Source organism: Amblyomma maculatum, chromosome 8 (assembly GCF_055883805.1).
Source record: "Amblyomma maculatum isolate TAMU_Amacu chromosome 8, ASM5588380v1, whole genome shotgun sequence".
Classification (NCBI taxonomy): domain Eukaryota; kingdom Metazoa; phylum Arthropoda; class Arachnida; order Ixodida; family Ixodidae; genus Amblyomma; species Amblyomma maculatum.
Window position 1 is genome coordinate 104,105,382 of NC_139351.1, and position 12,942 is coordinate 104,118,323.

The 12,942-nt window shown below is 41.9% G+C and overlaps 2 protein-coding genes across 3 annotated transcripts in view; one reads left to right on the forward strand and one right to left on the reverse strand.

Moving 5' to 3' along the window:
• The window catches only part of LOC146182072 (proton-coupled folate transporter-like), a 100,234-nt gene that overhangs the window by 36,940 nt on the left and 50,352 nt on the right, over window positions 1–12,942 (reverse strand). The gene's annotated exons all lie outside the window — the stretch shown is intronic.
• Window positions 1–12,942, forward strand: part of LOC146182073 (pancreatic lipase-related protein 2-like) — a 29,932-nt gene that overhangs the window by 196 nt on the left and 16,794 nt on the right. Inside the window, exons 2-6 of the mRNA XM_084575597.1 lie at window positions 18–369; window positions 6,875–7,155; window positions 8,965–9,111; window positions 10,590–10,698; window positions 12,614–12,733. Of these exons, the coding sequence (XP_084431723.1) occupies window positions 237–369; window positions 6,875–7,155; window positions 8,965–9,111; window positions 10,590–10,698; window positions 12,614–12,733 (790 nt within the window). The 5' untranslated portion in view covers window positions 18–236. The remainder of the gene's footprint in view (window positions 1–17; window positions 370–6,874; window positions 7,156–8,964; window positions 9,112–10,589; window positions 10,699–12,613; window positions 12,734–12,942) is intronic.

Consider the following 12,942-nt stretch of genomic DNA (forward strand, 5'->3'; position numbering starts at 1 on the left):
ATACCGCCTCCTCGCAGCCGCCTGGGAACGGTACACACCAAGGCCGTATAGCGTGCTTCACGAAGTTGTAGAATTCGGAAAACGGAACTGCCTGACCGCTGTCAATCAATCTTCTCCGTGGCTGGCGGCACGTCGCGATCGAAGGGAAATGCGTTCTTAAAGCGGCGACCATTGACCACCGGCGCTCAACGAAACGTCGCTCGTGCAGTGACAGCTTGTGTTGATAGACTTCTCTGATGGCTAATGCTCGTCGTTCCAGACAGTTCAAAGAGATGTGCGGACGAGGGAGAACTGTCCTCTTGACTGTGTTCGCATCGGCCACATTTCTGCAAGTCGCAGTTCAAGGAATCTCAGCCTTGGGGCATGGAGGTGAGTGAGCACATAGCTGCGAACCAGCTCTATGATTTTGCCGGTCCACGCGTAACCCAAGTTCCCTTTACCTGCGAGTGGAGCCAAAAGCCACTGAAACCAAGCGAACATATATATTTGCGTGGCATTGATCAGTGTGAAGCAATAATATATTCATGGTAAAAATTGATCAGATAGTAGAAGTAAACAATCCAATGACACAGGTGAGAATCGAATACAAAAGCCACCAGCAGCATTGGTTGTTTTTCCTTCTACTTCGAAATCAATTATCTGCCTGATTAAATTATTATTTTACATGGGTCAGGAAACAAGCTTGAGCTAATTACGTTCTATTGGAAATCAAAAAGAAGTGGGCATGAGTTGGACGTGTAATACGAACGGGGGAAAACCGATGGTCGCCAAGGGTGACAAATATTGGATTCCAAGGCAATGGAAGCTTGTACGGGTATCAGAAAGTTAGGTGAACGGATGAGGTTAATAAGTTGCAAGTGTTATTTGGAGCCAGCTATCACAGGACACGGTTAATTGGAATAATTTGAGAGAGGTATTTGCCCTGCAGTAGGTATAGTCCGGGTGATAATGATCGATCAACACCACAATACTTCACTATGCCTCCCTTGGCGTCAGTGGCTTCCGGCTTTCCTCTTTAATGTCTTATAACGGACCTCTCATTTCCTTGTATTTGTCTGCGAAGTGTCCTTAGCTATACAATGAAACACTAGTTCTCAGGTTAGAAATTCTTCGATGCTTCAGAGCCTACCCCTGGTCTAAATCGCACTTTTCTTTGATGTTCATGAATTTTTTGAAGATAAACTTCATACAAGTTGGCTGTATTCGTAGAGCGGTCTCTCACAAGCAAGCGCACAGTGTCCCACTGATTGACGACTAGCAACCTTAATGTGAGCGCACATCTTAGAACACATTTACTGCCACAGTAAAAGAAAATAAAGCACCTGAACCGATAATATTCTTAGAATTGAGATAACGGTTAAGCTCCGGATGCGAGCTTCATACGCTCATTTTGACCCATGCCAAATAATTCAGACGTTATTGTCTTGTTTTACGGCTTAAGTGTGACTAACCGCGTAACAATGATTTATAAGACAGTATAGCTTTGGCCCCACTAAATATACCACGAGAGCTCCCGTACGCGACCTGGACATTGGCTGCATCCGGAAAATCCGACCATGATTAAGAACGCCTACGTAAAAGCTATAAAATGGAGCCCGCTAATAGCGCGGAAGATTCTATATGGTCCCCGTCACATTGGCGAAAAGCTTCAGAAATTATCCGAATACGAAAAAGCCCTGTGCTCGGCTCTAGTGCAAATACCGAATACAAATGGAAACAGCGTAGGTGAGCGCATGGACTGATAAGTCCCCAGAAGCAACAATATTCGAACCTCGCTAGTGATGGTCACGGCAAAAATGTTTGTCTCGACCCGAGATAAGAACAACTGCATCAGCCGAGTTGAGCTCTGGTCAGGATAGGCATGTCTGCACGAGATCGCCTGTTCATCACTTCCTGCCGCAGCCATTCGCCATCGCCAAATACTTTGCTGACACTCTTGTCTGCAAGCGCGTACTACTCAAAAATCATATCTAAAGTGGCCTGATGGCTTTGGACAGCCCTTATGGGCAAGATAAGAAGAACAATGAGGAACTGACCGCAAGACGGTGGATGTATGTCAGACCACGATGAAAATGATGACTGATTTTGTGTGATTACGGTCATAAAACTGGCGAAATTTAATCCGCTGCCGTTAGCTATAGCTAAAGTTTCCTTCATTATTTGGTTGCCGTTCGACACCGTAAACTTTTATTGAACTGTTTGACATCTCAGCGTCAACATAACAGAGTGTTTATAAAGAAATAATGAATGTGATCAAAGAGAGATTACTTCTGAAAATATGCACTTTAACAGCGTTCTGACTAGCGCAAGTTTTTTTTTTTTTTTTTCCTGATCTGATGCGTCTCATTTCCGATTCGGAGTTTAATCTAATTAATCTTATTATTAGCTTGAGCACGGTAAAAACATTGAATGCAGGCTATTCGAAACACCCCTGATTTATTTTAATCCGCATAGATATCACTCTCTCTACCTTTTACCTGAAGGCGGTTTTTACCTGCAGGGCCATAATATTTCCTTGAGTACCATCGGTCCATGGTTAGAAAGCGCGAACTGCAGTTGCATATTTATGTTGAAGAACCAGCGAACTGTACGAGTGCAACACCCTTCCCCCTTGCATCTTACCTCAAGCAAGTGTAACGGTGTAAGCATGCAGACTATAAGCTAAATATTGCTAACAAGTAAAAAGCAAGAAGTCCTCCGTGTTACCCCACCGTGCATATGCCTAGAACAAGGACAGATCTCCCATAAAGTTGATTAACACTATCTTCCACTGTCTTTTTCTATGTAACTCGTGGCGTCACACAGCTCATTATATCAGCAGTGTAGATAGGACAGATGCAGAATACACTCTGAGCATACGTAAGGCTACCATCTCCTATTACCCTTACCGGTCACCTTTTTCCTGAAGTACTCGACATCATTCGCGTTGAACAGGCCCCAACGGAGTTTGTGCTTCACGTGGCCTTGGAAATAACCTCCAATAAAGTTGTTCTCCTGCCCCCCCCCCCCAATTCATCCCCATGCTTGCATGCTATCGTAATCAATCAATCAATCAATCAACCTTTATTTAATGTGCGCAGGAACAACCATGTGGTCTTTGTGCTGCAGCACAAATAAAAAAAAAGAAATAAATAATACATGAAATGAAACTGAGACGAAAAGTATCACGGAAAGCAAGCAAACAATGAGTAATAATAATAATAATAATAATAATAATAATAATAATAATAATAATAATAATAATAATAATAATAATAATAATAATAATAATAATAATAATAATAATAATAATATAATAACATAATAAATAATAATAACAATAATTATTATTATTATTATTATTATTATTATTATTATTATTATTATTATTATTATTATTATTATTATTATTATTATTATTATATTATTATTATTATTATTATTATTATTATTATTATTATTATTATTATTATTATTATTATTATTATTATTATTATTATTATTATTATTATTATTATTATTATTATTGCGGTAATGTTGCGGTAATATTCGGTAATATTATGTTGCGGTAATATTCTTGACATCTGTCTATCGAATTTTGAAAGTGTTCGAGTCTCGAGTTCGGACATACCGCTGACTCGCTGTGACAAATTTCACCCTCCGCTTCTAGTTACTACTGCTGTCTCTGCCTCACCTTCTACTAACTCAGATCGGGTGGGGAATTCGCCCCGTTTCGCGTATGCACGTGGTGATTATGTCGGTCTTTTCAATTTCTTCTCTTCCGTCGACTGGTCCCTTTTAAATGACATTAATGATTCAGATGGACAAGTCAGTCGCTTTACAGAAATAGTTCTTGATGGTATGCGTCGGTACATACCTTTGCATACTCCTACGCGTAGGAAGTTCCCTTCCTGGTTTTCAAGGGAACTAATAACGGCGTTAAAGCTCAAGGAACGGGCCCATCGTAAAGCGAAACGCCCTGGGTTTCACAATTGGGCAGATGAGTTTCGCCGTGTGCGTTCTCTTTGCAAACGCTTATACAAGCGGGACTACGACTCCTATCTTGAGTCTTTGGAGAGGTATGCCTCAAATCGTCCTAGTCAGTTCTGGCGTTACGTTCGCAAGCGTTCCATTAAATCAGATTTAAGTATCAGCTTAGTTGACTCTCAGGGTTCGGAAATTCGGGATGTTGCCGACAGTTTTGCACAACATTTTTCCTCCGTTTACAAACATCCACATTGTGATTCCGTTTGCCTCCCATCTGGTGCACTATCTAATTCCATTCTCTTTGACGAGGAGTTGATAACTGAGAGTCTTAAGCGTCTGAGACCATCTTTGTCTCCTGGACCTGATGGCATTCCAGCTGCCATAATAAAAGCCTTCAGTTATATCTTCGTACCAGTACTGACTGCCATATTTAATAACTGTTTAAAAAATGCTGCCTTTCCTCGCGTGTGGAAAATGGCACGCGTGTTTCCTGTCTTCAAGTCTGGAAACAAAACTGATGTTTCCAATTATCGTCCGATTTCTCTTCTATGTGCAACCTCTAAGCTTTTCGAATTAGCTTTGCACAGCGTACTTTCCTTCCATCTCAAACATATCATAGTACCGAATCAACATGGCTTCATGTCGGGTCGCTCTACTTCCACCAACCTAGTCACGTTTATGACGTATGCCTCTGCAGCAGTCCTTCAGAGGGGTCAGGTTGACACTGTGTACTGTGATATGAGCAAAGCTTTCGACGTTGTTACTCACTCACTACTTCTTGAAAAACTTCTACTCTCTGGCGTTGAAGTCTCTCTCGTAGCCCTCCTACGCAACTATCCCCTTGATCGCTTCTGCTTTGTCAGTGTCAATGGACAGACTTCTTTCGTTTACCCTGCAACGAGTGGAGTTCCTCAAGGTTCAGTACCAGGCCCGCTTCTCTTCTCCGTTTTTATTAATGATGTTTCCTCGGCGATAAAGAACTCCTCGTTTCTTCTTTATGCTGATGATATAAAAATATTCAAGGTAATACATTCTTTTCAAGATTGCGTGTTGTTGCAATCGGACATATCTGCTTTTTCTGATTGGTGTGCGATGAATCGACTTACCCTCAATTCTTCCAAGACTAGGGTTGTGTCCTTTACTCGTAAAACACATAGCTTTCTCTACCATTATTCTGTCAATTCTGTGCTGTTGGATAGGGTTGATGAAATTAATGACCTTGGTGTACTTTTTGACCGCACCCTCAGCTTCTCCTCTCACACTAAACGCATTGCTCAGCGGGCTATGCGCACACTCGGATTCGTTTGCAGACTTTCGAGAGAGTTCCATACTCCACTTCCGTTCCTAAAACTGTACCTGTCCATATGCCTCCCGGTCTTGGAGTATGCGTCGGTTGTTTGGAATGGCACTTGCAAATCGAACTTGGACAAGGTTGACAGAGTACAAAAAAAATTTTTACGGATATTTCATTATCGCTTTCCTTTTGCAACTTCCCCCTCTCGCTCCACCAGGAGCGCCCAACTGAATCTTCCTTCCCTTCACTGCCGTCGTATCAGACTTGATATCATATTTCTGTACAAACTCCTTCATGGCCACATTATGTGCCCTCAGCTCTTAGAGTACATCCTACTGCGCGTTCCGCGAAAGAGCATGAGGGAATTCAGACCATTTCAGGTTTCTCCTCTTCATTCCCACTCCCCTCTGGACAGGATGCAGTGGTTATTTAACTCTTTTTGTCCTCACCTTGACATCTTCCAAAACTCGCTCTGTTCATTTACATTGGATGTTCGTAGCGTTGTATTCTAAATAGTACTTTATCACATATAACTCCCACTTTCTAGCCTTAAATTGTATTTACTTCACTTTTTGCTTTTTCTCCTGTTCAATGCTGTCTGTATCTTGAACTACTTTTTATCCGTTTCTTGCTTATATTTCAACTTTAAACTTTATATTCGAATCTTACTGTCCCTTGTTCAATTTTACTTCTTTATTGTATTATTCTGTATTTCTAGCCTGTGTTTTAAGTACCATGCACTTGTTGCGCCTGGAATGGTTGTTTATTTTATGTATATTTCTATATTACTATAATCAATGTCAGTCATCTGTTGTTTTTTTTTTTCCTCTTCTACCTACCGTTCTTTTTTTTTTTTATTTATTTCCTGGTGTGCTAAAAAATTCTCTCACTGTGTATATAAGTGATGATACTCATTGTTTGCTTAATTTCCGTGATACTTTTCGTCTCAGTTTCATTTCATGTATTATTTATTTCTTTTTTTTTTGTGTTCTCTCTGTGTGTGTAAACATGTTTGTGCTTTTTCATTTTTTTTTTGTGCTGCAGCACAAAGACCACATGGTTGTTCCTGCGCACATTAAATAAAGATTGATTGATTGATTGATTGATTGATTGATTATTATTATTATATTCAGTAGGTCAGAAAAAAAACCGGAAGAGCCGAAGCCACAAGTACCCTTGTGCGGCAACAACCGGCAGCAGCGGCAAAAAGAAGGGATAAAAAAGAACGAACAAACATTTGGCGCAACACACAATGACAATGCACTGATATTATTTCCGCACATATTTTAACGCTATAGACGACGACGGCGTATTGGTGCCAGAATAGAAGAAAGAGACGGTGGTGTTTGGATCTAGTAGGCCTCACCTTGTCCCACTTCCATCAGCTCTGTAAATAAACACCCCTTTATTATTTTACCGTTACAATATAATAAGTTCTCTAACGCTTGAACAGCAACTCGCGGTTGTTGTTTTTTCCGAGTAGTCAAAGAAAATACATAATCCGGTAATTCGTTAAAGATGTTAAAGATATCTGGAACGTAGTAGTACCACCATATCAACATATGGTGTCAGTAGTCGCTTACTCATTGTTCGTGCTTTTTGTTTTCGTCACAGACGGAATTACGAAAAGGTGTTATGGCGAGCTGGGCTGCTTCAGCATCAACGGCCCCTTCTACCACCGGCTTTACCGGCCCATCAACTTCTTCCCCGAGGAGCGACACGTGGTCAACACAGAGTTCCTGTTGTTCACGCGCCAGAATCCTGTGCAGGAGGACTTTCTCTTGTGGAACTCCAGCATGGAAGAGATTGGCAGGAGTCACTTCAACGCCACTCGGCCGACCAAGGTCATCACTCACGGGTGGCTAGACACCGTCTTCTTCGGAGCGTGGCTCAAGGTTAGCTGATTTATGGGCAGCCGATACGCCGTGTGCCAAGTGCGCAAAGTTTGTGTGCAGCGGCAGTCAGAGCGGGGATGACATTATGTAAAGAATATTTTTACCTACTTTTTCTTCAATTCTATTCGCCCCTTAACATTCACCTCCGCCAACGAAGTGGCTTAAGCCAGTGACAACTTGATCCCATGGCTTTGTAATTACGGAATGTTAAATGTGCAGCTGTGGTCTCACATGTGTAAGGTAGCCAGTAGGACTTCAAAGCTAGTTAACTATTTTCCTTTCTTTCTATCTTTTCACAATTTCATCTCTCTAGCATGGTTAGGGGGATAATCGTTTCTTTGGAGAGTCTTCCAACGCGCACAATTCTGCCGAGGGCCTACGTAAACGGCCAGTGGCCTTTGTCACTGCTGGAAGTCGATGAGCCAGTATCTAAGTGCCATGTCCTCAATACCCTTGAACTCGCTTGCTGGATAAGGTTAACAATGAGAATGGAACAACATTACAATGAGAATGGAACAATACTACGTTATACATTACGCAATTCCGCGCTGGTAGCAAAGTCTTGCTGTCCCACATCCTTAGTCAGTCGCGCAGCATGACTAGAGGCGCGGAAGGTATATCTCTGCTGACTGGCAATTAAAGGATGAAAACCGCGAGCATGCATCTGTGTCGAGCCACAATTCGAAGCGCGGCATGTACATTTTAGGGGTGAGTGCTTAGCGATAGAGCTGCGAACTCAATCTGTTACTGTGATTATGTATTTTTACTCTTGCCACCCCTTATGTGATACCCCTTTTTAAAGGCCTTTAAGGTAATAAAAATGAAATGAAACTCCTGAGCAAAAGCACGCGTTCTAGAAGACCTAACTTAGCTAAGGGCATAAGTTAGGAGAGCATCCTTGCAAGCCAGTTGATGCATACTTGCCGGTCATTTAGCGCTGTAAGCAAGGTATATATACACATAAACGTAAGTAGAAGGGATGCCCCGTGTCCCATAAGATTATCGTTTAGGTTGGGCCTATTCTACAGCGGTAAATGTCCGGTACACTATATTAGGGCTATGCAAAACTTACTTCACTCGCGTCAACTGAGGTACAAAAAAAATGACAAAAGTGAACACGGAAAAGAAGACGCGATTCATTGATTAACATAGATGGCGGCCGGTCCTCACATTGAATTCTAGAAATTTTATGCATAGTGCTGTTGCAGAGCTGTTGTATTTTTCAAGCACAGCATGTGAGACAACAATGCATAGGCGATACATCACCGCTGTTACTGGCTCGGCTATGATGTGAGAAGCTATAGTCCATATATCGGTTTAACTTTCCTCCAACTATATTAATAGTATTGGAACCGATATATCTGCGCCATAACTCAACACTATATCGTATCATCCATTAGGACAAACTGACTTGCGAGCTAGAACACAAAAATGCTGCACCGGTTTCTCCACGAAGTCACAAAATCTGTAATTTCCCACGTGAAGGGTGTCCGCACAAGCCACAGCGAATGAAAACCTAAGTTAGTCTGTTAACAAGCACACATGCACCACTTTCGGCGACAATATAGAGCGTATAACATCTTTAGGTTACAGCAAGGCGGCTTGATCAATTTGTACTTGACCCCCCTGTTATCGCAAACTGCTGGGAATGCACTCAAGGAGATTGTTTAGCCAAAAAGAAAATTCTAGAGAAAAATTACCTGGCCGCAAATTGGCAGCTTGTGAGAAGAGGTTAATACGGCAGTAGAAAATGCGCAAATATAGCTTTCAAAGTTTCTCCTGCCGTTTATTCTCGAATTTCTTCGTCAGAACATGAAAACAGCTTTCCTACTAGTCGGAGACTACAATGTGATAATCGTTGACTGGCGCGGAGGAAACGGCCTTCCATACACGCAAGCCACGGCCAACACAAGGCTGGTTGGAGCAGAAATCGCTGTCTTCATCAAGAAGCTTCAGGTGAGTTCTGCAAGTCAAATCCTTCAACCATCGCAACCTTTCACGTCAGCTTTTTTTTACGAGACCTGTAAGGTCAACAGCGAGCTTAGGAATGCTGCTGAAATGCCGCCATCGACAGGCCTGTTTAAACAGTCATTCCGGAAAGGTTTGGGTTGTTATAAATCTCTATTCTCCAAAAATTGGACCAATTGTTTTCTTAAGGGTCCAGTGGCTCTAATTTGTGACTATATATAGGCCAACATAAAAACCGCCGATGCTGAAGCGACTTGCAAAGTTTTACTTGCGGGCAAAAAGGCGGCGTTTGGGATGACACAAAGCTCAGTCCTCGTTGACATTTCTTCAAACTATCACTGTGAAATCTCCTTATATAACCTTGGTCGCGAAACAACTATCATTTGTAATGGTTTGCTTCACTATACTTTTTGGCGCTGCAAATGACGTCGTCTAAAATTGTGTGCAGACAACGTAAGTTCTTTGTTTTTAGACACTTTTTTGGAATCCATAAAGAGATGGGATATTCTTAACAGTAGCAACATAATTTATCAAACCATTATCATCATCATTATCATCATGACCATTGAGTACCTTCTTAAAAGTACATGATAAGAAGCGACAATTTGAAAAAAAAGTTAATTGTTTCCAGGATGCCTCGATCGCTCCTATTTTGACTTTGTCTGATGCATCCTGCCCATTGTGCCCAAATTGTACTGAGTTTGAAACAATATATATATATTTGTTTTCTATCTTCTGACATCTCTTCTATTTTCAAAGACGACGACGACTACTAGGAATTCAAATTCCGCAACTAAATTTCTATCTACCTTAAACCTATGATTGTTCTATCCCTTGGTTTATCTATGCATGGGCACAGCATCGGAAATATAAACCTTTTCTGCTTGATACTGTCTACATGCGTAGCTTTGTACTTTATCTTCCTTATTACATATATCTCCAGGATTATGTTCAGGACACGTATTTTCCACCTTCAGTAATCTCTGTTACTGTTCTGTTTTAAGTCTATTATTTGTTTAAACTAAAACGGTAATAACTACCTAGTTAGGGTCAATCCCCCTTGTGGGTATGTGACATTTAGTCGTAAACGAAACAACAGCTTTTTGCAGCCCCGCTGACACACCTACAAAAGTCATGCCATCATCGGAAATGCCAGCGTCACATTCTCTCCTTAAAAAAAAAAAAAAATACAACGCTTCATGTGTCACCGCGGAATGAGTGGCAGTTTGTGGCGGGGAAAATGTGGCGCTCGTTTCCACGGTGTGAGTTATACAGCCAACCCCGGTGTGCCTCCATTGCCGCTGCTGCACGAACATCCTTTCGTTTAGAGAGTACGTAGCTCGCGTAGACGTCGTCACGGATCATTTTCACGCTCTCTGCAAGTCACTTTTCAGTATGATTGCCGTCTTACTCAGCGAATGAGCGTTTCGATCTAGCACTTACACCGCGGCGGGTGCAACTCACAGACGGTGTTCGGCGCAAAGCCCGAGACGTTCCACATACTGGGCCACAGCCTGGGATCGCACGTGGCCGGCTACGCGGGTGAACGAATACCGAATCTTGGACGAATCACAGGCAAGACACACATCTCTCTTTCTCTTCGTCTGTTCTCTATTTCTCTCTCTCTGAGGTACACTCACGGTAAATGATGTGCCAACCCGGTGCAGCTTGCGCAGTTTTCAGAGTGGTAGCTCTATTCAGTGCAGAAGTCGAACTGATTCCGTCCGTCGCAACCACCTTCAGCTCGACTTTCACGGTCTCACTAGGCCTTAGCTTGTATGGCAACAAGTCACACATGCGGATGCCCTATACTAAGCTGATATATCACCACATAACTAACTGATCGCTGTACTAATTATGCATTGCAATTAATTACCATTCATAGTGAACTGCGAATAACAATTGAACTTCACACTACATCGAGTCATACATCTTTGAAAAATGTTCAGTGAATATAATAGGAAATCGAACGCTAAGCCACGCAAAAAGCACCTAACACCGATCTAGCACTCGTCTTACTCGGTACAACAGTGGTTAAACAACAGTCAATATTTTTAGCTTTTAAGTTCAGATAACTCTTGCCGAGAGCCCTTGCGACCTCGTAACACGCTTTTCAATTACGAATTTCTTATTTGCGTGCGGCAGGAGGGCTTTTCAAAGGATGTGGCGACTGAAAAACCAAACGTTCTAACTGGCAATAACCTCATAAAATCTCATCTAATCGCATAGACTCTCATACGGTTCACATAATTATCATAAAATAGCGTACATAATTTATGATAATATGCAAGAAGCTATGGGACCTTATGCAATTATATGTGACTTGTATGTAATTTCGTATGTGAATTGAGTGAATTATGTGAGGTTATTGATCATACAATTTTTTCAGTAGGATGTGTCACATCTTTCGCGAGTATCGCGACACGGCAACCAGAGTCGATAGCTCCGCGAGCTATTAGCAGGCGGCACGAGGCCATATTTATGGGGATAAAGGTTGCACCTATATATGTGCCCAATATGTTCAAAGGAAGTGATCCTTGGCAGCCCTGTTCTAAACGAATTGCATATCAATGTGCCATTCCATAAACAACGAATATATTATTATTGTTTTAATTATTACAACGAATGACGTGATCCATTACTGCGGATGCGGCATCGAAAACCACTTGGCTTGAAATCGATTCGAATGGAGGTGACAGCAGAGTGTCCTGCCCGTAACAGTACTCAAAAAGTAAAGTTCGGCATCTATGACAAATCATTTTTGGAACCTCCATATCTAGCAAGGGATGCGTGTTTCGAATGTTGTAGCATGAAAGAATGATCTCATTGCGGCAACTTCCGCGTTTTACAATGCATGGGGATGGCTTCTAAACGGAATTCTTGAGTCACGCAGGGGGTACGCTCACACGGGCTAATGTGGCACACACACTTTCTCAGGCATGAAGCAGAATCACGATATCTTCTGAGAAAGAGAGTTTTAATGAAAAACATGCATTTATAGGCGCTTAACGCTCTGTGTATATGGTAGGGGCATCCTTAGAAAAAAACATCCTTAGAAAAGGCTGCAAAAAGAATAGAAATGAAAAATAAGGAGACAAAATACGGAGTAATTGAACTTGTGTGGATGCACATAGAAGTTGAGTGCAAAACGGTTTTATGAATCTAGGGAAGAACTCAAATGCTCTTCAGAATGCTAGAGAAATGTTCAGCGCACGCGGACAAAGAACAAGGGGGGACATATGAAGGTTACAAAGCAACTTTTGCGTGAAATGTTACAAGATTTACCAGAAATTCAAAGAAGGTAGGTGAAGGAAACATTTTTTAGATCACAAATAGACTTTTTCTTTTTTTTTTTTTCCAAAAACGCTTTGACTCAAACATCGCGATTCTAGTGACAGTGTGCACCAAATCAAATATTTCTTTCAGTTTGTGCACGAAAAACGTTTGCTCAGCGCTTTTCACTACATACGCGCGTGTTTCCTGGTTCTAGGCTTGGACCCTGCCGAACCATACTTCCAGAAAATGCCGAAGGAGGTCCGCCTTGACCCGACGGACGCCAATTTTGTTGACGCAGTGCACACCGACGGGGCTTCCTTTGTTACCGACATATGTAAGTGCTCCGACAGTATAGTACAACAAGCGGAGAATTAAGCCCCATCACCATTCGTCCCCTGGAGTGATCAGAGGTGGCCTGCCGAATGTAACGGGCTTGAATAGAATGCCACGCATGTGCAGCTCTCTTGGACATTACTTTTATTTTCTGAGCAACTGCGGAATATTGTAAGCTGCCATAACGAGCATCTTGACGAGAATTTACTA